At 43.6% G+C, this 27668-nt stretch overlaps 1 protein-coding gene across 6 annotated transcripts in view; it reads right to left on the reverse strand.

The window, feature by feature from the left end:
* The window catches only part of CNTNAP5 (contactin associated protein family member 5), a 413059-nt gene that overhangs the window by 19567 nt on the left and 365824 nt on the right, over positions 1-27668 (reverse strand). For 3 of the 6 annotated variants that reach the window (XM_005279758.5, XM_008167765.4, XM_042843052.2), the window contains 4 exons: positions 26112-26351; positions 23379-23603; positions 6438-6568; positions 577-661 (listed from right to left, as the gene is read on the reverse strand). In XM_005279758.5, the coding sequence (XP_005279815.2) occupies positions 577-661; positions 6438-6568; positions 23379-23603; positions 26112-26351 (681 nt within the window). Of the gene's footprint in view, positions 1-576; positions 662-6437; positions 6569-22330; positions 22464-23378; positions 23604-26111; positions 26352-27668 lie in introns of those variants that run through there. The other 3 variants (XM_065561460.1, XM_042843051.2, XM_042843050.2) reach the window with 2 other exon arrangements.

Here is a 27668-nt window from a genome sequence, read left to right on the forward strand (position 1 = left end):
GCGGGTGTCCACCCCGCTACAGGGAGGGACTCAAAGGGCCATCCCAGCTCACCTGGCCTATGTAAATAGAAGACAGAATTGCAGCTCCTACACTGTATGAGAGCCCAGGGACTGCGTCTCTAATGCAGTACTCAGCTAGTGTGAAGGGGGGGGCATATGAGCCCCAAAGAGGGTGGGGAGGACGTGAGGGCACGTCTCTGCCCTCCCCTAAGATGAGATAGTGGAGCTGCCCAGCCACATGGGGATAGTCAGTTGTACATCACACAGGGGTGTAAATCAGGGCATGCTGAGCTTCAGGAGTGCCTCTAAGCTGCCATGGGGGGCTGCGTCTTCCCACCATCCTTTCCTAGATGGCTCAACAAGAGGAGAGAGGTTAACGTTGCTATCAGGGCAAACAACTCACATCGCCAAAGCTTCTACCAACAAGCTTTTCACTGGGCTTCTGCTACTATGTAAATAACAGCTCTGTTATATTTAGCCCTTACAGGTTAAAAAAGAAGCCTACCACACTGCACAGATAATGATAGAGTCTTAACAGTACCCTCGACAAACCAGCGAGCCATTTGCACAGCCTACCTGCGACCTTGCCCAAGGTGAGCGATTTGATGGCCTTGAAGTCAATCTCCGAGAGGTTGTGCTTGAGTTTGAGAACTTGATCAACCTGGAACAGGTCAATAAAAACAGTTGATTATTGCAACATGCAGAGACCCCTGAAGTATCTTAGACCAGCCTTGTAGAAAAGCTCCACACTGGATACCGGTAATGCCTGCCTGCCGCTGATCCCAAAGTGAATGTGCTTGAATTTTGCAGAAAAAGCCAAAAAGTGTGTCAGAGTATTCATACAGCAGACTTCTAAAGAAACCTTTCCTGCAGAAAACTATAAAATATTTGACACGTGTTTATGCCCCCACTGAGAATTCTCAGCTATTAATCTCTGATTGCCACAAACAGGCAAACAAATGAAGCCTGGCTGGAAATTGACTGGCAAGGATTAGCAATACATGGAAAAAGCTGCAATATAAGGGAATATTATAAGATCAGTGTGTGGGATAAAGCTTGCTTTAGACACAGATCAGAATCGGGTCCATCTGCTGTATGTGCTATATTCACTTAAGAACATAAGAAAGGCCGTACCGGGTCAGACCAAAGGTCCATCTAGCTCAGTATCCTGTCTACCGGCAGTGGCCAATGCCAGGTGCCCCAGAGGGAGTGAACCTAATAGGCAATGATCAAGTGATCTCTCTCTTGCCATCCATCTCCCCTCTTACGGACAGAGGCTAGGGACACCATTCCTTACCGGTCCTGGCTAATAGCCATTAATGGACTTAACCACCATGAATTTATCCAGTTCTCTTTTAAACTCTGTTATAGTCCTAGCCTTCACAACCTCCTCAGGTAAGGAGTTCCACAAGTTGACTGTGCGCTGCGTGAAGAAGAACTTCCTTTTATTTGTTTTAGACCTGCTGCCTATTAATTTCATTTGATGACCCCTAGTTCTTATATTATGGGAATAAGTAAATAACTTTTCCTTATCCACTTTCTCCACGTCACTCATGATTTTATATACCTCTATCATATCCCCCCTTAGTCTCCTCTTTTCCAAGCTGAAGAGTCCTAGCCTCTTTAATCTCTCCTCATATGGGACCCGTTCCAAACCCTTAATCATTTTAGTTGCCCTTTTCTGAACCTTTTCTAGTGCCAGTATATCTTTTTTGAGACGAGGAGACCACATCTGTACGCAGTATTCGAGATGAGGGCGTACCATCGATTTATATAAGGGCAATAATATATTCTCCGTCTTATTCTCTAACCCCTTTTTATTGATTCCTAACATCCTGTTTGCTTTTTTGACTGCCTCTGCACACTGCGTGGACATTTTCAGAGAACTATCCACGATGACTCCAAGATCTTTTTCCTGACTTGTTGTAGCTAAATTAGCCCCCATCATATTGTATGTATAGTTGGGGTTATTTTTTCCAATGTGCATTACTTTACATTTATCCACATTAAATTTCATTTGCCATTTTGTTGCACAATCACTTAGTTTTGTGAGATCTTTTTGAAGGTCTTCACAGTCTGCTTTGGTCTTAAGTATCTTTAGCAGTTTAGTATCATCTGCAAACTTTGCCACCTCACTGTTTACCCCTTTGTCCAGATCATTTATGAATAAGTTGAATAGGATCGGTTCGAGGACTGACCCTTGGGGAACACCACTAGTTACCTCTCTCCATTCTGAGAATTTACCATTAATTCCTATCCTTTGTTCCCTGTCTTTTAACCAGTTCACAATCCATGAAAGGACCTTCCCTTTTATCCCATGGCAGCTTAATTTACATAAGAGCCTTTGGTGAGGGACCTTGTCAAAGGCTTTCTGGAAATCTAAGTACATTATGTCCACTGGATCCCCCTCGTCCACATGTTTGTTGACCCCTTCAAAGAATTCTAATAGATTAGTAAGACACGATTTCCCTTTACAGAAACCATGTTGACTATTGCTCAACAGTTTATGTTTTTCTATGTGTCGGACAATTTTATTCTTAACTATTGTTTCGACTAATTTGCCTGGTACAGACGTTAGACTTACCGGTCTGTAATTGCTGGGATCACCTCTAGAGCCCTTTTTAAATATTGGCGTTACATTAGATAACTTCCAGTCATTGGGTACAGAAGCCAATTTAAAGGACAGGTTACAAACCTTAGTTAACAGTTCCGCAATTTCACATTTGAGTTCTTTCAGAACTCTTGGGTGAATGCCATCTGGTCCCGGTGACTTGTTAATGTTAAGTTTATCAATTAATTCCAAAACCTCCTCTCGTGACACTTCAATCCGTGACAGTTCCTCAGATTTGTCACCTACAAAAGCCAGCTCAGGTTTGGGAATCTCCCTAACATCCTCAGCCGTGAAGATTGAAGCAAAGAATCCATTTAGTTTCTCCGCAATGACTTTATCGTCTTTAAGCGCTCCTTTTGTATCTCGGTCATCAAGGGGCCCCACTAGTTGTTTAGCAGGCTTCCTGCTTCTGATGTACTTAAAAAACATTTTGTTATTACCTTTGGAATTTTGGGCTAGCCGTTCTTCAAACTTCTCTTTGGCTTTTCTTATTACATTCTTGCACTTAATTTGGCAGCGTTTATGCTCCTTTCTATTTGCCTCATTAGGATTTGACTTCCACTTTTTAAAGGAAGTCTTTTTATCTCTCACTGCTTCTTTTACATGGTTGCTAAGCCATGGTGGCTCTTTTTTAGTTCTTTTACTGTGTTTCTTAATTTGGGGTATACATTGAAGTTGGCCTCTATTTTGGTGTCTTTAAAAAGCGCCCATGCAGCTTGCAGGGATTTCACTTTAGTCACTGTACCTTTTAACTTCTGTTTAACTAACCCCCTCATTTTTGCATAGTTCCCCCTTTTGAAATTAAATGCCACAGTGTTGGGCTGTTGAGATGTTCTTCCCACCACAGGGATATTGAATGCTATTGTATTATGGTCACTATTTCCAAGTAGTCCTGCTATAGTTACCTCTTGGACTAGCTCCTGCGCTCCACTCAGGACTAAATCTAGAGTTGCCTCTCCACTCGTGGGTTCCCGTACCAGCTGCTCCATGAAGCAGTCATTTAAAGTATCAAGAAATTTTATCTCTGCATTTCGTCCTGAAGTGAAATGTTCCCAGTCAATATGGGGATAATTGAAATCCCCCACTATTATTGAGTTCTTAATTTTGATAGCCTCTCTAATTTCCTTTAGCATTTCATCATCACTATCACCGTCCTGGTGAGGTGGTAGATAATAGATCCCTAATGTTATATTCTTATTAGAGCATGAAATTTCTATCCATAGAGATTCTATGGAACATGCGGATTTGCTTAAGATTTTTACTTCATTTGATTGTACATTTTCTTTCACATATAGTGCCACTCCCCCGGCGCCCCACACGACCTGTTCTGTCCTTCCGATATATTTTGTACCCCGGAATGATTGTGTCCCATTGATTGCTCTCAGTCCACCAGGTTTCTGTGATGCCTATTATATCAATATCCTCCTTTATCACAAGGCACTCTAGTTCACCCAACTTATTATTTAGACTTCTAGCATTTGTGTACAAGCACTTTAAAAACTTGTCACTGTTTATTTGTCTGCCCTTTTCTGATGTGTCAGATTCTTTTTTATGTGAATGTTTATCATCTGATCTGGCCTCTACTTTATCCTCTTCCATCCTCTGCTCCTGACTATAACCTGGAGATTCTCTATCATTAGACTCTCCCCTAAGAGAAGTCTCTGGCCGATCCACATGCTCCTCTGCAGCAGTCGGCTTTCCCCCATCTCCTAGTTTAAAAATTGCTCTACAACCTTTTTAATGTTTAGTGCCAGCAGTCTGGTTCCACTTTGGTTTAGGTGGAGCCCATCCTTCTTGTATAGGCTCCCCCCATTCCAGAAGTTTCCCCAGTTCCTAATGAATGTAACCCCCTCCTCTCTACACCATCGTCTCATCCACGCATTGAGACTCTGAAGCTCTGCCTGCCTACCTGGCCCTGCGCGTGGAACTGGGAGCATTTCTGAGAATGCCACCATAGAGGTCCTGGATTTCAGTCTGTTCCCTAGCAGCCTAAATTTGACCTCCAGGACATCTCTCCTACCCTTCCCTATGTCATTGGTACCTACATGTACCACGACCACCGGCTCCTCCCAAGCACTACACATAAGTCTGTCTAGATGCCTCGAGAGATCCGCAACCTTCACACCAGGCAGGCAAGTCACCATACGATTCTCCCGGTCATCACAAACCCAGCTATCTACGTTTCTAATGATCAAATCTCCCAATACTAATACCTGTCTTTTCCTAGCAACTGGAGTTCCCTCCCCCGGAGAGGTAACCTCAGTGCGAGAGGCAACCCCAGCACCGTCTGGAAGGAGGGTCCCAACTGTGGGAAGGTTTCCCTCTGCTCCTGTTGACTGCTCTGCTGCCCTGGGCCTTTCATCCTCCTCAACAGCGCAGGGGCTGTGTGACCGGAGGTGGGACAATTCTACAGTGTCCCGGACATAGCCAATACCTGGATAGTTTTATGCCAATAAATGGAAACCAAAGAAAAAAAAAGTGTGATGCTCTCTCTCACTGCCTTTTCCTTACCTCTCTCCTCCTTTCCTGTCTCTGCCTTGCCCTCTCTTTTCATTAATGACTGCCAGAAAATACCATTCAGCCCTAGCAATTAAGCAGAAGCTTGTCTAAAAGCTGCAGGAATTCCCCCGGGTATGAGAGCATCAGACACTGCTGTGCGCTCACTCCCCGCTCTTCCTTTGAAAAACAGGAGAGCACAAGGTTACTTGTTAGCCCTAACAGGCCACCTACTGGGTCCTGGACTCAGCATGGCTTCTCAAAGGGACAGTGAGACTGATGTATTTGGAGAGCGGTGGTGCGTAGGACTTTGGGGCTCTCATCAGCTGATGGAAGGTTGTCACAGTAGATGAGGTAAGCACTTACATAGCTAGTCCTGCTGAAGTCAATGGGACTGTTTATGTGAGTGGTAATAGTCACCCAATCTAACCCTATCAGTCCTTCCTCCTCCTCATGTAGTCAAATTATGGGTCACATTCAACTCTGGGTCACATTCACCTGAAATCAATGAGGTTCCCACATGCCTCCACTCACTGTGGCTCTTTTGTTTAAATTCGGCAATACGCTGAACTGGATAAGTTTATGGAGGGGATGGTATGATGAGGCTGCTGACAATGGCATTTGGCCCATCTGTGCCGGTTATTACCAAATATCTCCAATGGCCAGAAGTGGAACACCAGATGGGGAAGGCTTTGAATTGTTTCCCAGGTGTCTGAGGCCTTGTGCAGGGTCTTGCCTACTTGCTCAGGGTCTAACTGATAGCCATATTTAGGATTGGGAAGGAATTTTCCCCCCAGGTAAGACTGGCAGAGACCCTGGATTGGGGGCGGGAGGGGCAGGGGGGTTGGAAGGGAGTTGCATTCCTCTGTGTTGTGGGTCATGGGTCATTTGCTGTTTTCAGCTAGAGTAAATGGTGGATTCTCTATAACTTGAAGTCTTTAGATCAAGATTTGAGGACTTCTGTAACTCAGCCAAAGGTTATGGCCCAGAGTGTACCAGGTTCTGTGATCATGATGGTCCCTTCTGGCCGTAAAGGCTATGAGCCTAATGATCTGCATCATATGCCTTATTTCAGATTATAATCAACAACATTATTTGAAAATGCAATCTGGTAAGAGCTATGTTCTGCCAGCCTTGCTCACGGTGGTGCCAGATTGTGAATTCTTTGCTCCCACCAGCGAGTAGGGATTTGCACAAATAGTGTCATGAAGCCTACTAAGTAAGTCCATTGAAATCAACAGGACTGTTTGTGGAGTAAGGTACTAATTAATGTTGGGCACAGGTAGTGAATAGGACCCTGAAAGTAAACCATGGCAGGTAGGTTTGATACCTGAATGATGAGTTCTTTTCCTTCTCTGTTGATCTTCACATGGTGTAATTCCCGGTTGGCAAGGTTTCCAGAGTCAATGGTGAAAACGAGGAAGCCATCCTTACTCAACTTGTATCGGACTTGTAAGCTTCCTTAAAAGGAAAGCACATTTCCACCTATAAAACGTGTGTCCATAACTAGGTACGGTTCAACAGCTTTGCGCAATACGCAACATTCATTTCTTTTTATAAAACCAGTGACACAAGTTAAAGTGATCATAAAGAAGTTAAAATAAAAAATGGTCAAACTTTAATGAAAAGCATGACAAATAATTTGTTGGAAACTTCCTTCGCACCAGCTTACAAATTCCATTGTGCAAAAATATAACTGAAATGATCAAGCAAATAACTATATTAAAGGAATGCGTCTTTCTCTCCATACGGCACACGTTTAACATTTGCACAATATTTGATCTATATTAGACTCCTTTGTATGAATGATCATTTCCACTAGAGGGCCTACAGGTCTAGAGCTGTTTCATTACAGTAATATTTTTGGGTTTCATTATTACTTTTCAAGAAGACAGTAAAGTGAAATGTAACGGACAATGTAGCAGACAATATGTTGTACTTTTTTTTTAAAAAGAAAATGAGAATGGTTCTAATTCATCTAAAGTTATGGCATTTCTTTTCAAACCCAAAGACAAACACATCTTTCCCTGCTCTTTTGTAACAAAACGTAAGTTGTGGCTGCATAGCACTTGTGAAAAGCCAAACAATAGCAAAACCCACAAGTACATAAGGTGAGAAAGGAAACGTATCACTTTAAATCTTTCCATAAATGATTAAGGACAAAGAATATGCTTTTAAAAGCTCTGGGGGGAAAATGCACTGACAGGATCCTTTTAATTTAATTTTTTTTTTGACAAGTGAAGAACAAGCCTTTGCAGTTCAGCATGTAATTAGGTAACAACAAGACAAAACAAAATTCTGAAAATCTTTGGGGCTTTCTTGCACGTCAGTAATTGACACACGCTGAACATTTTTGGTTCTACAGAAAACAAAAAACCTTTTCCATAGTTATTTTACTCCATGCATTTCAGGAGTACAGTATCTCAAAGGAGGCAGTAATAAACACATATAACCCCACAATCTGCTGAGCAGTGGCTCCTCATTTTGCTTTTTCTTCTTCTAAAAACCATCATAAGCAACTCTTCTCTCCTACCATTCCATTGCTTTTATTTGCATTACCTCCAAATATTCCATGCATCACTGCACTCTGGAGATGGATGCAGGTGAACATGACCTGGAGGGGAACTGGCTGTCACTATGGAGTTTTTTTCCACCCTTTTAGTTCTAGTTTGTTTCAGAGCTTGCAAATCTAGTCCCATCTTAGAAGTTGTCCCCGGGTGAAATCTGCCCTTGTGCAGCACACATCCTATACACTGCTGAAGTCCTCGCAAAGTCTTTAAAAGGCATAGGCATAACGTTGGACCTCTTCACGTGGGTGCGTGTCACCGTGTGCTGATCTCCCATTGATTTCAGTAGGAGTTCTTTCAGGCTCGGGCCCGGAAACTTTTCAGAAAGGAGCTTCAGTAGAAGGAATGTATTTTCCTAACCATCCAGGGCACACAAGCCCCAGGCTGCTAACTGGTGGGCGTTGCCGTGCTCAGCCTATCCAGGGAGGTCAGCTGACCTCAAAGTTTGGAGCAAGAAGTTAGCAGCGTACCCAAAGGCATGAGGGAAAGTGGGAAAGGCTTAGGGTGACCAGATGTCCCGATTTTATAGGAACAGTCCCGATTTTTGGGTCTTTTTCTTATATAGGCTCCTATTACCCCTCACCCCCTGTCCCAATTTTTCACACTTGCTGTCTGGTCACCCTAGAAAGGCTACTGAGAGTCAGTCTTTTCACCAGTCCAAGGGCCTACAAGATCAGAAGGGGTTTTAATAGAAGGGGAAAGTAAAGGATATAAGAGGCATAGTTTCTTAGATATAAAGTTGGAACTCACATTGATGTCACTGGGCAATTTGTGCATACATCTCGGTCAGTACATGGGCTTAAGATGGTTTAAATACAATAATACACAACCAGATTCTGCCACCCTTCGTCATAAGAGAGGAGTGAGGGGGGATTTGATAGCCGCCTTCAACTACCTGAAGGGGGGTTCCAAAGAGGATGGAGCTCGGCTGTTCTCAGTGATGGCAGATGACCGAACAAGGAACAATGGTCTCAAGTTGCAGTGGGGGAGGTCTAGGTAGGATATTAGGAAACACTGTTTCACTAGGAGGGTGGTGAAGCACTAGAATGGGTTACCTAGGGAGGTGGTGGAATCTTCTTCCTTAGAGGTTTTTAAGGCCCGGCTTGACAAAGCCCTGGCTGGGATGATTTAGTTGGTGTTGGTCCTGCTTTGAGCAGGGGGTTGAACTAGATGACCTCCTGAGGTCTCTTCCAACCCTAATCTTCTAGGATTCTATGATACTGAATAGAACCTTACCCTGCAAGGAGTCTCCCAATTCTAACGCAATTCATTTATATTCCCTGTGAAAACCTGCATAAAGCTGGAGCTAAGTTTGAGAGTACCTATCAGTAATGTGACATCAAGCAATGGCTGTGATTAAGGCTGTTTAGTGGCACCTCCATAATTAGGGTAACACAGAGGGCATGTCTACGCTGCAACAGAGTGAGCCTCCCAGCCCAGACTTATGCTAGAGGGGTCCAAGCTAGTGCCCTAAAAATAGCAGTGTGGATGTTGTGGTTCAGGGCGGAACTCAGCCTTGTTCTACACTACCAACTTATGACGATATAACTCTGTCGCTTAGGAGTGTGGGTTTCCCCAGTGTAGACAGCGATATGTCTATGGGAGGGCTTCTCCCATTGACATAGCTATGGCCTCTCAGGGAGGTAGATTAAGAAGCTCTCCCATTGGCATAGGTTGTGTTTTCACTAAGTGCTACAGAGAGCAACGTATTGGTGCAGCGCTGCAAGTGTAGACAAGCCCTAAGGTTCTCAAGCCAAGTTGCATCTTCAAAGTGCTGTCTACATAGCTATTTTTAGGGGGCGAATGTGAGCTGTGCAAACCTGAGTCTGTCGACGTGGGTTTGGATGCTTGCTGCCGCAGGCTGCGTAAAACTTTACATAGAATTTCTTTGGGTGTGAAAATGCCTGGCTAGCTTACAGGGAAGTTATGAGACATTAACGTTTGCTAAGTGTTTTGAGACGTCAGCTGAAAGGTGTTACTGCACGTACGTGCACAAATGTAGTCAACAGCACACAGTTTTTCTAACAAGTGTTTCTGGAGCAATTTTACCTACGGAACTCTAGGCCGGATCGTCAGTTGTTGTAAACCAGCAATACTCCACTGACTTCCTCAGAGCTACACTGATTTACATGAGCTGATATTCTGGTCCATTTGTTCTTTTTCTTAGATTGCATTAGAAAAAAATCATATACTCAATACCTACACAAAATTTCCTTTCGTAAAGATTGGAAGGGATCGGTCCATAACATCCGCGGTTATTAATTTTCTTGAAATTCCAGCTAAGAATTCTTTGGACTTCCGCTCTTCAAAACCGTTGACTTGAACTAAGGGATTTTGCCTGGGGTCAAATTTACATCAACATAAATAAGCAATTTTACTGATTGCCACAGAGTTACTTTGGACTTTACACCAGTGTAACTGGGAGCAGGCTTTGGCGCTTAATCAGCAGCAAATCTTTTCATTACATTAAAATGTGTGATAGAAAGAGAAATGCATTATTAATTACTATTAAGAAACCTTGTGTGCAACTTTGAATTTTGATTATCTGGTTGGTCGGAGTTCTGTGTCCCATTATGCCAGGGTATCACTAACCACAAAAACGGGCAAGGGCATAATTCAGGTTACTATGATTTTTTGCATCGTTTCTATCTCACAATAGTAATTAAGTGTTGTCTCTCTAATAGGAATTAAGATAGTCACAGCAGTGCACATCTGGGAACTTCATTGCAATGATGGCTTGGCTTGTCATCCTGACCTCAGCTTGCCATGTCTAACCAGGTACATAAGACATGCAACAGTATTCAAGCAATGATCCGCTTCACTGCCTGGTTATTATCCGTGGAATTCCTGGGGACCAATGCTATTAACTAAGCACAATGGAGGGACAGTTCTGCCTTACAGGTCAGATTCTTGGCCCCACTATGGTGAAGTTTACTGGTGAAATTCTCTGGCTTTTGGAATGCAGACGGTTGGACTGGAGGATCACAAGGGTCTCTTCTGGCCTTCAAATCTACGGCTAGTCTCCAGCGATGCAAAGCTGGCTTAAATGAGCTTCTGGGAAAACCTTGGAGGGTGGAGAGCCAATGTCGCAGCATTTACACAACTCCCACCGTGCCTTGTGGCTGCAGGGAAGGGGATGTGGCCAGGGGATTCTTACACCTTGGCGATCCCTGGCTGTTAAAACACCCCCTGGAGCTACTCTAATCTACCCTGGGGACAGTCCCAGCCCCAGGATGGGAGGAACATAAAAGGTAGCTTAAAACCACCTATACAAAGCCTGTGCTCCGAGTACTGCACTGAGCACAGCAAAACCAAACCAGAGTCCAGACTCTGTGTCTCTAATACAAACATAATCGGCTGTTTAGAGGTCTCTCGCCATACACCACCACGAGTAAGATTATCAAATGACACAAATTGCACGACACAAACAAACATCCCAGCCATAATGTTATCTATTATGACATGGCCCATATGTTCTTTTTTCAGTTAACTCTATCAACAGGATAGTTATTTTTCTGCTGCCTGTGTACCGTGGGTATCAGCAGCGCCAGCTGTGTGCATTTCCACAAACAGAAGTGTAAGTGACGGTCAGTTACCGATGATTTCTTTAAAAAGCAGTAAATAAGCACATGTGCATTTGGCGAGCACTTGTATTATTGCAGTGACCCACGAGTGGAACCACAGACGGCTATTTTAATTCAAGGTTTCAGTTCAGGGGACGTGCTTGCAAACGTCCTATTCATGTTAGGGAGCTAGGAGAAAAAATACCCTTTGACAGGCCTGATCCTTTCTTCTGCAATGGTTGCTATAGTCTGCTATGGATGGTGAGAAGAGAAAATAAATAACCAATATAGGCTCAATTCTGCTCCAAATGAAGTCAATGGCAAAGCCCCCATTAATGTCAACGGGAGAAAGATCACACCAGATGGGCCTCATTTCAATCTCAAACACGTTGGTATAAATCAAGAGAAACTCCATCCAAGTCAGTGGGAGCGGCAGCTGCTCAGCCATTCTGGAAATCAGGCCCTTAGTTAGGTGTCTAAGTATAGATTTAAGGGTAACATTTTCAAAAGCGCCAAGGTGGCTTAGGCACCTAAGTCCCATTGACAGTCAGTGAGACTTGGGCTCTGAAGCAGTTTTTTGGAAAAAACAGATGTGGGCCCCTAAAGCACATAGGCACATTTGAAATTTTTACCCTGTGTATCTTCGTATTGGCACGCAAGTCTGAAAATGCTGATCTTGCCTTTACGGCCTCCTCACCCAGTGAACTGCATGGTGCTCAATTTGGAATTCAAACCTGTTCTGCTAAGGAGTCTGGAAAGAGCCTTAACCCAGTATTTACATCAAAACTTCTTAAACGGGGTGATTTCTGCATGTACCACCAATGGCATTAAGAACATGAAAATGGCCACACTGGTCCATCCATCCCAGTATCCTGTCTTCCAACAGTCACTAATGCCAGATGCTTCAGAGGGAATTAACAGATCAGGACAATCATCAAGTGATCCATCCCCTGTCATCCAGTCCCAGCTTCTGGCAATCAGAGGCTAGGGAAACCCAAAGCATGGACTTCCATCCCCCATCTTGGCTAGTAGCCATTGATGGACCTGTCCTCCAGTAACTTATCTAATTCTTTTTTTGACCCTGTTATAGTTTTGGCTTTCACAACATCCCCTGCAAATGAGTTCCACGGGTTAACTGTGTGTTGTGTGAAGAACTACTTCCTTTTGTTTGTTCAGAGCCCTTCCATGGTTTCACTTTGAAAACCCAGAAGTAGGGGGTGGGTTGATGTCACGGGTTTAGCCCACTCAGCTCCGACCACCCCAGACACCCCAAGTGAAACTCCTAACAGACCCTTTATACATACAACAGCTCAACACAGAATGACTTCGGCAGACTGTTAAACTAGTGACCACACTGCTTTGATATTTCCACAGCATGCATACAAGCAGTAGTTAAGAGAGAAAATCATTAGGGAAGCAGTTGATTAAACAGGGGAAAATAACATTTGTGAAGCTATTAATAATGCTATGCACTCAAAATCAGCTATTAAAAATTGTGTACAGAAAGCCCTTTGCAATGATTTAGGTGAAATTTTGTTCTGTTAATTCCACATCACATGGTGCTAGAGGATTGTTTTCAGTGCCAGGCACCACCAAACAGCTCCCTGGCAGCTTGCAGAATCCTGGTGCTGCGGTACTTCTTCTCGTTTACAGCTTGGCTATTTAAAAATGAACGACCTCTCTCTCTCTGTTTGTAACAGCTGGGTAGGAAACCTGCTCCTTAATTAGCAGCCTCTCCCAAGGGACGTTTACTCAACAAATTTACTCTTCACAGGATGTGCAGCTGGTGTTCCAAAATAACTGGACCTGTCTTCTTAATCGTCCAGTGCCTTTTAACTAAGAAAGTCTTTGCACATTTTTGGAAAGTGGGAGAAAAAAAATGCTATCGCTGTTCGTTTCACACACATGGAAAATGGAGAGGCGAGATTGCCGCTTTTGTTTTCCTGTGGTATCCTGCTGCTTTTGCTCACCTGTTTTTTGTGGTGCTGTCTTAAAGGAAAACACTAGTTATTAAATCGTAAATTAGCTAAATGAATGGACACGGCTAGCACTTAGAGCTAGGAGTTGTGAATCCTTATTTGAAATCATATGTCTGTTTTCTTCAACCATCACGCTTAGTTCATTGCCTGTGAATGACTTGTCTGAGGTTAATGGTCCCTGTTTGTGTCATGGTCCATCAACATCACCAACTGGTCATTAATCCCCTGGCAATGCCCTGTGCCCCTTATCATTAGGCCCTTCTGAATATTGCCTAATGTTTCATTGGCTCCTGAGCTTGGACAAGTCTGACTCTCACATCAGCAAGATGGCTTGATTTATTGCAAGCCTCAGAGCAGAGTTTGAGTTTCACAGCCCTGAGCAAACCTACCACATACAAGAATAGTTTGTTCAAGAGGTTTGTGGCCGTGGTGATGACCAGAGAAAGGACGACATGGTTAAGAGCACAACTTAAGGTCTGGGTTCAATTCCTGTCTCTACCACAGACTTTGTGGTTAATGTCAAGCAAGTCACTTAATCTCTCTCTGATGCAGTTCCCCATCTGTAAAATGGGACCCTGATCTCACTTGGTGTTCTAGAGGCTACCATACTACAAATAAATAATAATGGTTTCATCATGACAACATTTCTGTAGCAAAATATAGGCCAGTATATATTTCAGAGGAAATTGTTACATATTTCTGAAAGTTGTAAATTTCTTTTCCCTTGTAGGATCTTGTAGATATCAGAATTTTCCTCAGCCCCTCACCAAATTTTGCATTTTGCAACCTTCACTTATTGGCCTCTAAACATTCTTATGAACTTTCCAGTTTTATCATGCTAAAAGTATCATTATTTGTTGCTAGAGATTTTAGTGTAAAGGGGTTCTGTGGGTGTTCGGTTGGTGGATATTTTTGGTTGTTTGTTTGTTTGTTTTTTTGCCTGTTTGGGCTTTCCATATATAGATATAAAGAAACACGAAGTCTGCAATTTCACGTCAAACGTAAAAGCCTTCACACAGCATTTTTTGCAGTGCTGGCTGAGGTCAGCTTCTCAAACAAGACAACAAATGACCTAGGCAGTGTATTTGTAGCCTTGTCAGTGCCGGGATACGAGAGAAACAAGCTCACCACAGACCAGGACACACCAAATCAAAGAGCCCCAAATCCGGCCAGAACAACAGATACAAAACCTGCAGAGATCTCTCCATTGCTACCATGATCAACACCCCCCACAACATACGTTTCAAGATCCATGGGTCCTACACATGCCTATCACAGCATATGGTGTACCTCCTCCAGTGCACTAAATGCTCCAACAACAACTATGTGGGTGTAATCAGACAATCACTACACTCTCCGATGAACTCACACAGAAAAATGATACAAGACAAAAACAGCCTATCAGCTGTGGTTGAACACTTTTCACAGAGCGATCACTCTATATCTGACTTATCAGTCCTCATCCTCAAAGGAAACCTGCACAACACTTTCAAAAGACGAGCCCGGGAGCTTAAATTCATTACTAAAAATCATGGACTGAACAGAAACATTGGATTTATGGCTTATTACAACAATCTGTAACCCACTAATCCTCTCTTTTTGTCCTACAACTGCAGAAGTATTAACAGGACACTCTGCCTTGAATGGTCCCTTATAATATGTGTTAACTACTTACCTTAAACAATCTGTTCCACCTTGCATTTAGCTGTGAGGCTTGGAGTACCTTTCCCAGACCTGAAGAAGAGCTCTGTGTTGGCTCAAAAGCTTGTCTCTCCCACCAACAGAAGTTGGTTCAATAAAAGATCCTCACCCACCTTGTCTGAACAAATGACCTGTCATTTGCAATTCATTGGCCAGAGGGCGTGTGTAGAAAACTGTCCTCTACTGGATGAACTCTAGATGATAAAAGCCTACTGCTTTCAACAGCTAATGACGATTCTCTTTTCAGCTCAAAATCAAGTACTAGGGACCTCTTTGTTTGCAGCCAATGGTCCTGGGTTTTATCCCAGATGTCAATATGTTCAATGTCAGTCTGTATGTATGCAGCACAGATTAGTTACAAACAGCTGCTCTTCTTTCCCCACTTTATATAATCCAATTACAGTCCTCTAGCTGTTCCCTTTGCGTCTCCTGGCATCTGTTGACCATTCAGTAAGTATTCTGAATGCATAAGATACCTCCACAAATTGAGCTAATGAAGCCATCCTTGTATCTCCTTCCTCTTGGACAGCAAAAAAGAAATCTGCCAAACAGAGTCTGTGGCTGAATGCTTTTGGCTGCCTCTCCTTTCAAATAAGTCTCACATGCTCAGAGGTTTAGAAGACCATAAGGTGAAGCAAATTTCATTTGGATGCCTGCTAGTCAAGTCCACCTACTGCCTCCAACTTAGTCACGCTGGGTTTGAATAGAAACTTCTTGTCAACATCTTGATTTTCTACATACATGCAAGTGCATTCTCTGCACCATCACAAGTTCCATGTTGTGTGGCATGGTTTTGGCAGGGAGACTTCCTAGGTTATGTAAAAAGCAACAGAGGGTCCTGTGGCACCTTTGAGACTAACAGAAGTACTGGGAGCATAAGCTTTCGTGGGTAAGAACCTCACTTCTTCAGATGCAAGTGGTTATATAGTTATTTCCTCTGTCTCCAGCCTTAATAGTCCTGATTCCCCTGCTCTTCTCCCTCGGATCACATCACCTCCCATTTACAATTACCTAGGCTGCCTCCTTTTCCATTCATGATTGCACTGTGTGATTACATCCCTAACCCCCCTAAAGATAACATCATTTTCCTGTGTTAACTACAGCAATGGCTTGCATGAACAAACAATATCTGGAAAGTAAGCATGTGCGTCCATGTGATTCAGCAGCTAGAAACGGGGAGGAAACACCAGTGCCATGGTTCAGCCAGCTCTCCAGGGACAATCAGCAAGTGCGCATCAGTCAGCCATAGACCACTGTTGGAGAGCCACTGCCCTACACAAAACCACGGCCCATATGCCCCAATCTGACCTCTTTCCTCTACTCCTGCCTGTTAAATATGCCCTGTCCTTAACCTTACCTGCCATGGCCCTGTCCCCTACTTTACTGTCCTAAGCTCTGTGAGCTGCAATTTGATGGTGAGCAAAGTGCATTCTGTATCTAATTTGTAAAGACCATTGACACCCTTTAGGCCAAAAAGCGCTATAGACATATAAGTATATTGCATTAGCACAACTTATTAGGGTCCAATTCTGCCACATGTTTCATAGTACTTCACTCCAAGCATGACTCTCAGAGTTAGATATGACTCTGTGTGAGTGATGGTCAGGGCCGGCTCCAGGCACCAGCTTGCCAAGCAGGTGCTTGGGGCAGCCACTCCGGAGAGGGACGGCACGTGCGGCAATTCGGCTGACAGTCCCTCACTCCTGCTCGGATTGAAAGACCTCCCACGGAATTGCCGCTGCAGATCGCGGCTTTTTTTGTTTGTTTGGCTGCTTGGGGCGGCCAAAACCCTGGAGCCGGCCCTGGTGATGGTGGCCCTTAATATGAGAGACAAAGGATTGAGCAATATGGACCCATGCAGAAGTGGGAGGCTCAGCGAGAAGAGAAGAGAAGAGAAGAGAAGAGACCTCTTTCTTTCTTTGTGTGTATGCATGTGTATGCACATGTGCATGTGGATTTATTTTAATTTTGCCCTCAATTTACTGCCTTTGCCTGGCTTAAGAATGTTAAAGACTTTGCTCTTGTTAGGAAGGAGATGTTCCAGGTTTAACTAAACATGTTTGCAAGGTAATAGGAGCAGGTAGACTTAAAATGCTCACACAAGCCTGCTTCTGACTTTGAAATGGAGGGAGGCTAGCCTGGATCATTAGTTTATTAAAAAAACAATTCATCTGCAAAATGTCTGCTTTATGTTTCCTGGACTTTTTTTTTTGGCTGTGTGCTAATTTATCTCACACCTACCATGGGGTTAGTTTTTCATTACACATTTATTAAAAAGCCTGGCAGATTTCAAGGCCCTAGATGACAGGGCACTTGGGTTCACCTCCTTACCTCTCCTGTAAGCTGGAAATCAAAGAGCTGGCAGGAGAAGGACTCAAGCTGTTTTCATTTGTACTTTTGGTTTTAACTGATGTATTTTTTCCCCCTATCTTTAATCTTTCCTTTGCAATTTCAGAGTCTCTCTCGCTAGTGGAGAAATCGAAAAGAGTGCTCACTGAGATGGCAATAGGTACTGAATAGAAAAAATCCCTCCAGTTCTTGAGTTTGTCATGAGATGAGATAATAAATCCAGATAAATTTTCAATCGTTTTGGGATAGAGCTTGAGATTCTATCTCTTTACTTTGATGCTGGCTATCTGCTGTCTTTCTGGATTAGGAATCATGTGGCACCATAAGAAAAGCAAAGTGGAAATCAAAGGTTTGGAGACACATTTCCTATATATCTTTTCCCATCGTGTTTAGATTTCTCATCTGATTTTTTCCCTAAGTAGGGGAGAGTAAGTGACAGGATATATCTGTGGAATTATCAAGTCTTTTTTCATCACAGTGAAGCAGGCTATTGTAACAGTGAGATCAAGATGGAGAACAATGCTGAGGTGTTGGTTATTTGGTGGGATTGCTGAAATTTGCAACAGAAAGTTACATGAAACATTTGGCACTGGCGTGAAGAAATACATTTTCGTTCTTAGCAAGTGCCTGTTGTTGGGTGCATGACTCTTCATGTGACATAGGAAATTAGAAAGACTAAAGAGTGCTAAACTAGAGCAATGCCCCTTATTGGTTTCTTCACTCAGAAATGTTCTCCATTTACTGTGTTACAACTCTCACTTAGGATATACTCTTCTGGGATACAATATAATCTAATTACCCAGTCATCCTTGAAGGTCAAAAGCTCAGGTGAATGATCTATGGAAACCATTTTGATACCGTTAATAAGGCAGAATAATGATTTTTATCCCGCGTGGTAATTAATGGCACCTAGAATTTCTTTGCAATTTGATTAATGCATCCGTGTCTCAAGGTGCAGGTGCTTTGAGGTCCCATGCTCCTTGAAAAATGACCAGAGAATGGTGAATTTTGAAAGGACTACAACTAGAGACCTGAGGCTGAGATGCTGATCCCAAGGGCATAGTAACCTACATACAAGGACTAAATGTTTATATGAATAATGAAAAGATGCACAATTACATGATATAGGACTTTAAAAGATATAGATTAAAATTTTCAAAAACACCTATGTGAACCAAGAGCCTAAGTCTTACATAAGAATATAATAACGGCCATAGTGGATCAGACCAATGGTCCATCTAACCCAGTATCTTGTCTTCTGATAGTGGCTGGTGTCAGATGCTTCACAGGGAATGAATAGAACAGGGCAAATATTGAATGATCCATCTCCTGTCGGCTAGTCTCAGCTTCAGGCAGTCAGAGGTTTGGGGACACCAAACCATGGGTAGCATCCCTGACCACATTGGCTAATATCCTTCAAGGACCTATCCTCCAGGAACTTCTTTTATTCTTTTTTGAACCCACTTATATTTTGGACTCCACGACACCGCTGGACGAGTTCCACAGGTTAACTGTGCATTGAGTGAATAAGTACTTCCTTCTGTTTTAAACCTGCTGCCTATTAATTTAGTTATGTGACCCTTGGTTCTGGTGCTTTGTGAAGGGTAAATAACACATCCTTATTCACGTTTTCCACACCATTCATGATCTGATATTCAGGGCTGGCTCTAGGTTTTTTGCCGCCCCAAGCAAAAAATGTTTTGGCTGCCCCCCACCCCAGCCCTGGGCTCTCCCCCCCCACCCACACCCCCTGCCGCCCCAGCCCTAGGCTCCCCCCGACCAGTGCTGACTCCTCCCGCTCCCCCCTCGCCTCCAGCCGGTCTGGTGCTGGCAGGGTCGGGGTAAGCAGCGCGGCTCCCGGGCCGCACCTCAGCCCAGGGTCCCTACAGTCAGGGATCCCGCCTCCAGGACCGGCTGGGACCCGGGAGGGCAGAGCCGGGGAACTGGGGCAGGGTAGCCCCAGAGGGAGCGGAGCCCCGGAGAGCGGGATGCAGGCCCCGCATGGCAGCGCCCCTGGCACCGGTCCCCTCTATGGCTCCGCTGCTGCTGCTGCTCCTGGCCACCCTGCCACAGTCTCTGGGTGGCTCGGGCCACTTCGCCCAGCCCCGGCTGCGGCGCTGGGGGGCAGCCGCCCTGCGGCACCTGCAGGCGGCTCCGTGCGCCCCGCGGGGCGGCCTCCAGCCCGAGTGTCCCCCGCCTGGAGCCTGCCTGGCCCAGCCACAAGGTGCGGGCACTGCTCCCCCGCGGTGCGAACCGCAGCGGCCCCAGGGCTCCCCTATGCACCATGCACTGCTGCTACCAGGGCTGGCTCTAGGCTTTTGCCACCCCAAGCAAAAAAAAAAAAAAGGCTGGCCAGAATGCCGCCCCTGAAAATGTGCCGCCCCAAGCACCTGCTTGGTTTGCTGGTACTTGGAGCCGGCCCTGTTGATATTCTTCTCTCATATTCCGTCCCCCCTTGTCTCTTTTTCAAGTTGCATAGTCCGTCTTTTTCAACTCTCCTCATACAGAAGCTTTCATACCCCCCTCTGAACTTTTTCCAATTCTAATATATCTTTTTTGAGATGGGGTGACCAGAAATCCACTGTTTATCAGTATTCAAGGTGCGGGCATACCATGGATTTCTATCTTGGCACTATGATATTTTCTGTCTTCTTATCTATCCCTTTCCTAGTGATTTTTAACATTCTGTTCTCTTTTTTGACTGCCGCTGCACGTAAAGCAGATGTTTTCTGAGAACTATCCACAATGACTCCAAGATCTCTTCTCTGAGCGATAACTGCTAATTTAGACCCCTTAGTTGTATATGTATATTGGGGAATCATGTTTTCCAATGAGCATCGCTTTGTATTTATCAACATTGAATTTCATCTGCCATTTTGTTGCCCAGTCATTCAGTTTTGTAAGATCTCTTTGTAACTCTTCACAGTCAGCTTTGGACCTATCTTGAATAATGATGTATCATCTGCAAACTTTTCCACCTCACTGTTTATCCCTTTTTCCAGATCATTTATTAATATGTTGAACAGCACGGGTGCCAATACAGATCCATGGGGGACCCCACTATTTACCTCACTCCACTGTGAAAAATGTCTAATTATTCCTACCCTTTGTTTTCTGTTGATTAACCAGTTACCGATCCACTTACCCCATGGCTGCCTACGTTACTCCTTGACTTTCTTCTTGTTGCTAACATACCTGAAGAAACCCTTCTTGTTACTCTCAACATCTCTTGCTAGTTGCAACTCCAAGTGTGATTTGGCCTTCCTGATTTCACTCCTGCATGCCTGAGCAATATTTTTATTCCTCCCTTGTCATTTGTCCAAACTTCCACTTCTTGAAAGCTTCTTTTTTGTGTTTAAGATCAGATTTCACTGTTAAGCCTATATATATATATATATATATATAGTAGCATTTAACTTTAACAGCATTAACTATATATAGTTATATATATATATAAAATTTGGGGTATATGGATAGTTTGAGCCTCCGTGATGGTGTTTTTTAAAGTTTCCATGAAGCTTGCTGGCCTTTCACTCTTGTGATTGTTCCTTTTAATTTCCATTTAACTAGCCTGCTCACCGATGTATAGTTCCCTTTTTTGAAGTTAAATGTTACTGTGGTGTGTTTCTTTGGTATTCCCCCCCAACAGCATGTTAAATTTAATTATATTATGGTTGCTATTACTAAGTGATTCAGTTATGTTCACCTCTTGGACCAGATCCTGGGCACCACTTAGGACTAAATCAAGAATTGCCTCTCCCCTTGTGGGGTTCTGGATTAGCTGCTTCCAAGAAGCCATCACGAATGGTGTCCAGAAATTTTATCTCCTCATCCTGAGGTGACATGTTTCCAGCCAACATGGGGATAGCTGAAATCCCCCATTATTGTTGGGTTTTCTGTTTTTGCAATCTCTCTCATGTCCCTGAAGATTTCACCATCACCATCCTGGGCAGGATGTCAATGGGACTTAGGATTCTATGTGCTTAAGTCATCTTTGTAAATGAGACTTCAGCTCCTGAGTCATTTAGATGCTTTTGAAAATTTTACCTATAAGCTCTCATGTTTCAGCCAACCACTAATTGAGAGAGGCTAAGAAGAACCTTCTCCTGTGGTCAAGTTATTTCATAATTGTCCATTATGAAGTTCCAGGAACCTTGGTGCTGTCCACTATTGGAGACAGGATACTGGAGTAGATGGACCATGGGTATGACCCAGAATGGCAATTCCTCTGTTCCTGAGTGATGATGGTGCCCAGGAGATCATGTATCTATGCCTTACTCTCCGAGGACCTGATCTTTTAAGGTTCTGATCACTAGCATGATCTTATTGTGGGGGAAGAAGTATTGCCTAGTGGACAGAGCAGTGAAGAGGGACTTGGGAGACCTGGATTCTATTGCTGGCTCTGCCAGTGGCCCGGTGGATGACCTTGGACAAGACACTTCAATGCCCCTGTGCCTCCATTTCCCCCTTGGTAAATGGAGATAATGATACTGACCTCCTCTGTAGCTATGTGGATGGCAAGTGCTGCAATAGGCTAGATAAGACTGTTCATTATTTTTATCAATTCCTATTAACTTTGCAGCGTGTGCGGTGCAAAGTTTCAATAGAATATAAACATTCATTAGACTTTCAGACATTTTAGCTGCTGCAAAACACAGTTAGCCTGGGAACACCTATGCTCATCATTCTCCTTAGTGACATAGAGTTATTAGTTAGGAATTCACCCAGCCACTCTGTGGACCAGACGGAAGGGGAACATTACAAGTAGCGAGCAGAAGCTTGAACGTGTTGGAAAAATTAGCCTGCAGTTGGGTTTTCAAGTGTTACTCGGTAGATGGCTGTTCTACTAACACATTATTTTTGGAACAACTGTAAAGGCTCTTGAAATACCAGTGAAGAGCGTTACTGCTCAGGTCTGAGGGGAGAGTGCCCAGTCCCACTTCACCAAAAAGTATGACCTTAATAAATAAGTTATCCAACCGGGACCAATCCTGGCTCCACCACACACTACCGTGCTTTGCAAATATCCTAGAGAAAGACGCAGTAACGGACAAGGAGTCATGATCACTTTCATCATTGCAAAGGACATTGTTATTCATCGTCCAGTAGCTTTATAGCAAGCATAAACCAGCTACAACAGGGAAGCGTAATGCATCTGAACATTATTTCCATTGGAATAGTTTCCATTTCAATGTCACTGAAAAAAAATAAAAGGATATGAGATTAAAAAAAAAAACAAGGAGCAAAAGCCAGAGGAGGTATAGGGAGAAAAGTATTTCACGTGGAGGGTACCACAATATCCCTCCACATTTTGTCCACGTGGCATTTGTCATCTAGCAATGTGGAAGTAGGGGAGTTAGATGGAAAATCATTGAATCCCAAATATGCTTAGTAACCAGTTCCCAAGTTTCTGTACTTGATACTTTACAGACAATCCAAAACCTGCCATGTGGCTGCTTGTGATATTTACCAACAGTGGGACTTTCAAAAGCATTTAAAGGATTTAGGAGCAGCAGTCCCAATGAAAATCAATGTGACTTGTGCTCCTAAATCCTTTAGATGCTTTTAGAAACCTCCCCCAAATATTTTCTAATATCAAACAGATTTGCACCTGATGTGATCGGTTAGTGAAGCCAGAAAACCTCAAATTTTGCTATTCATCACTACTCTTCAACTGGCCATGCTCAGAGGTGGTTCAAAGGGCATGGGAAGGAGCAATACACGTACCAACAGAGGAGGTAAAAGATAAGACAACAGTATATACATGGGTCAAGTACATTCACAGACTTTCTCATCGTATCTAGTAGGCCTAATGGATTTCAGCATGGGATAAATAGTAAGGAAATGGTCCTGTACAGTCATGCTGAATGAAAGTCAAGGCACTTTTAAGCTCCAGCAACATGATTATTCAAGGACTGAATAAGCGAGTGAAGCACCGCATGCAAACTAAACGGATATAAGCAAGAGTGATGACCACTTACATGAATTGAACTGGATAAAGCTGCAGCCACAGAATCCAGTTGAGAACAGCCCTGAATTCGGTATTGTCCCCACAGTAACTATTAATACAGTCAGGATGGCATTATTGCAGTAGCATATCATAAATGCTTACCATTTTTGGAGAGAATCACAGCCAAATAGTCATGAAAGTAGGTGTCGATGTAGAGCAGGAGGCTTGGAGCACGTGCTGTCAGGAAGCTAAATGCAATGTTTTCCTTGGACATGATGGCGTCTGCATAAATGCCAGAGGATGAAGTGCTTGCATTTTTGGTCACTGGATAAGGCTCTTGGAAAATATAGGTAACTGAGGTGCCAGCTTCAAACACTGCAGAAACCTCTGAAAATAATACATAAACCAAGGAATCTATTTCAGATGGTGCATTTTCAAATCTTAAAATTGGACATAGGCCTGAACCAGACCATCAGATCTGCACTCCCCACCCACCCCAAATCTTTCGAAAGGTGCAGACGTGAATCTCTGATTTGAACTTCACAAGTCTGGCTGTCTGAGTCAGCCACACATGTTTCTGTTCCTGTGAGGAGCCCCAGAGTAGGGTAGGGGCAAGATGTGCCTGGAGCAGTAGAAGCCAACTACAGGTGTTCGAGTCATTCTCCATGGACATGGCAGATGCCGGCAGACCACCACAGAAAAGCATCTCTCAGAGAGGAGCAGGCTGCAGAATGTTCCTTGCACATTCTACAGTAAGGACCTCCATCTTGGCTTGTTTCCTGGCACTTGAAGAGACCCTCTTCGTACTTTCAGCCTGGTTGCCCATGGAAAACCACTGAGGATGCAAGCTGGAGCCAGACCCCACCTTAAACTATTGTGGTGGTAGCAACAGAGTTCTTCAGGTCTGCTCTGGGTTCGAGGTCCTTTTGTCCTCGTTCTACCCTAACCAACCTTTGAAGGACTGGCTAGAAATTAGCCCATATCTGTTCCTTCCTTTAAAATAAACAACTATTAACAGTCCACATTTACAAAGGTATTGTAGCTAAGAGATATGCCTATGTCCTCAGAAACTGAGAAGTCTAGCTATATGTGGTCAGGTCCAGGAGACAGACTTTGTGTTTGCATCACATGCATAAAATGGTCTAGCCACAAATATATTTAGATGACAACAGCAGTTGGAGGGTGACATCTTCTACTATTTACTGGGTAGTCGTAGGCTGATTCCAACGGTACTTTCCCATAGTCCACAGTATCTGTACACACCTCTGAACAGGACACTGGTATTTATTCAGTGTGCCTATTGCAACCTTAGTGCCAGATCTGCAATTCACAGAAGTGGGCATAGTTCCGCTGAATTCCACAGAATTAAGCCAATTTACACCAGAAGAGGGTCCAACCCAGCGATTAAACATATGGCATTGGAGAGGCAGCCAAAATAAACATGCTCACATGCAACTTGGCTGCGATTTAGAAGTAGAGGAAGATTATGGTGGATTACAAATGTGTTTTTTTCCCCAAAGCACATTTAATCCGTTCTTTTTGCTGCATGGGCAACATCGGTTAAGGGCTTCTTGCCTTCACTTCCCTGAAAACTATCTTCTCACCCCGATCTGTTTTTCCTGAGAGTTGCCTGGATGGCAAATGCATATTACTCACAAAAGACTATGTTAAAAAGACATGACTAAGGTTGCAAATGTTGCACCACTGATTACATGACTCAGCTTTTCCAGAAGAACTTTCCTTGTTCCGGGAATTCAGACCTTTTTTTTTTTTAAGAGCCTACTGCCGGTGGAGACCTCCTCTTGCAGCATAGCCCCAAACTAGCCTCCTCTTGCAGCAGCAGCATTATGCCCCCTGAAGACACACTGAGCATTCCAGGCCCCTCACCATGCCACCTCTCTAATCTTAAAGGGGCAGCTCCCAATTCTCCTACTGTTTAATTTGTATCACTATTAACAAAAGTCACAAATATAACAATAAACTAGTATTCAATATTTTTACTGAATATAAACAACATGACCCTATTTCCATAACAGCGATTCCAGGGACCTCACACAACATCAAGCACTCAAAGGTTAGGAAAATGTTAAAATTAAGGTTGCCTGTGTAACCTTAATTTAGCCCCTTTGTGCATATTCATTATAATACGGTCTTTAATTACAAGATCACACATTTTTTGCATGGGAACATGCTCAGTGGCTCTGAGGGGATGACACATGCAGAGTCTGGTCACAAATCACAATACTAGGAGTGTGAGGTGCTGAGGAAGAATCTTCAGACATTTAACTGTTCAAATCAAAGACGTTTCTACTGAGTATGTGCAAACCACAATTTTTCAAAGGCTTATAACTTGGTCACATTTGGGTGGATTTCCATAAGGACAGAAAAAGGCACAAAGGCCACCTGCCTATCAAATTTCAAAACATGGGGGTAGTAGAACTGTTCAAAGGAAAGGTCTCAAGAATTATTTAACATGGGAAAAAGAGTGTATTTTCCTTAGCTCCGTTCTTGGAAATAACTATACCATTTTGGCTGAAATTTTCCAAACAGATTCAGCCTGAGCAAGGCACCTATCGTGGAAAAAATCAGCCTAAACTGTTAAAGTTTGTAAAGTTCTAAGCAATTGAAAACAGGGTCTTACAATGGGAAGTGCCAGGCGACCTTAATAGTAGGTATGCTACCAGCCCCGCCTATAATATCGGAGGAGGTCAATGTGACAACGCTGTCACATGGAATTGTCTCCTCCCAGTTGGGCAAACATTGATGAGCTGAGTTGTATTCAAGTGGGAACTGATAAGGGAAGAATCCCTGGTGAGCTGGGCGTAGTTGCAATTTAGGGGGACAGAGGTTGCCAAGAGCTGCGAGGCGAGTGCATGGAGCAGTCGTGCTGCCTACCTTCCTTGCAGAAGGGCCCTTCGTAGGGAGAGCTGGTGCAGTCACAGAAATAACCGTTGTATTTCTCCACGCATTTGCCTCCGTTGTGACAGAGATTACCATAACTGCTACAGTGTCCCGGGCAGCCAGGCTTGACTCCAGGGGTCATTTTAGCCCTCTCTTCCAGGTCCAGTTTCTGCCCATTTAAATGTAAAGAGCGGATGCATCCCAGGAAACCTTTCTGTCTGGAAGCCGTTCCCCCTGAAACAAGAGAGAGGAACATAAGGGTTTTTGCTTTCAGTGACAAGTCTGCAAAGAAATGCAAAGCTACAAAGAAATGCAAGCACCTCAGGACAGTCATAATACACAGCAATTATCTTACAGTAAAATTTTAAGTATGTTTTCAGGGAATACAGTGCCAGGTTGACATCTCTGGAGACTGAAGTCCTCTGTTTAGAACTCAATACGAAATGGCAATTCTTGCTGCTCCTTGTAAACATCCCTTCATGCTGCACCCTCCCTGACCTGGTCTTTCCTGGGAAATTTCATCCTGCTTTAAACTTGATTTTTTTCCTCTTGGATGAGGAAATAGTGAACGGTGACTTCCACTGTTCTGCTAAGCTCTCCATCATATTACCTTGTCCTCCTAACCCACCTCCCCCACCCAGTTTGCCTGTTTTATCCACTTGCTGCATTTAGACTGTGCCTTGGGGCACAGACTTTCTTCTTTGTTACCTATCTGCACAGCATCTATCTCCTCCAGGTGCTACCGTAATACACATAACAGATGGTAATTGTAATCCTAACAACAGTGGAGTTTGCTGACAGGCTACTGACTTGTCAGCACAGACAAGAACAAGTCACGTCTTTTACCTGTCCTAGGTAAATGCTATTCAGGCCAGGGTTTCCCCACAACTGGCAGCCATGATGTTGAAAATGACTGGTCCTTGTGTGCGTGACCAGGCAGTTGTGCTCAGAATCATGTCATTTAACTTGGTTGTTAAAATAGTTTAAACATGATTAAATATCTTAGTGAAAACAAGCTCTCTGGTGTGAAAGGGCAGCTTAGTCTCTATGGTCTATAGGCTAAATTAATAGTCTGCTTCTAACCACAAGGACCCATATTTGTAATGAGGACACTTGTTCCCCGAGAAGTGGGCTGAGACATTAATATCAATTAACAATGACGGCAAAAATAGTTCATAGCAATACCACTCCTTTTACTATTCTGTTCAACAGTTTCCAGTGTTTTGCTCCTGAAACTTCTGCGGCTTTCCCATATCTTCACTGAGGCTGCAGACTGCAATTCTGTTTCAAGAGCAAAACTTCCTTTTCAGACTGATTATTCTTGCTGTGAAAGTTTGGACTTTTTGGTAACACAACTCCGAACTCAGAAGCACCTCTCTAAACTTACTCCCATGTAGATGTTGGTCCCAATGCCACATGATCAGCTGAGTATGATTAGAGAACAATATGTCATAAGACACTTTTGCGATGGACTGCTTGGAGATCAGGGTGTGTTTGGCTGTATACTGTTCAATTAACGTCGCTCTTCCACAAATTAAGAGAGAGAGGTGT

This window comes from Chrysemys picta, chromosome 11 (genome assembly GCF_011386835.1).
Source record: "Chrysemys picta bellii isolate R12L10 chromosome 11, ASM1138683v2, whole genome shotgun sequence".
Lineage (NCBI taxonomy): Eukaryota > Metazoa > Chordata > Testudines > Emydidae > Chrysemys > Chrysemys picta.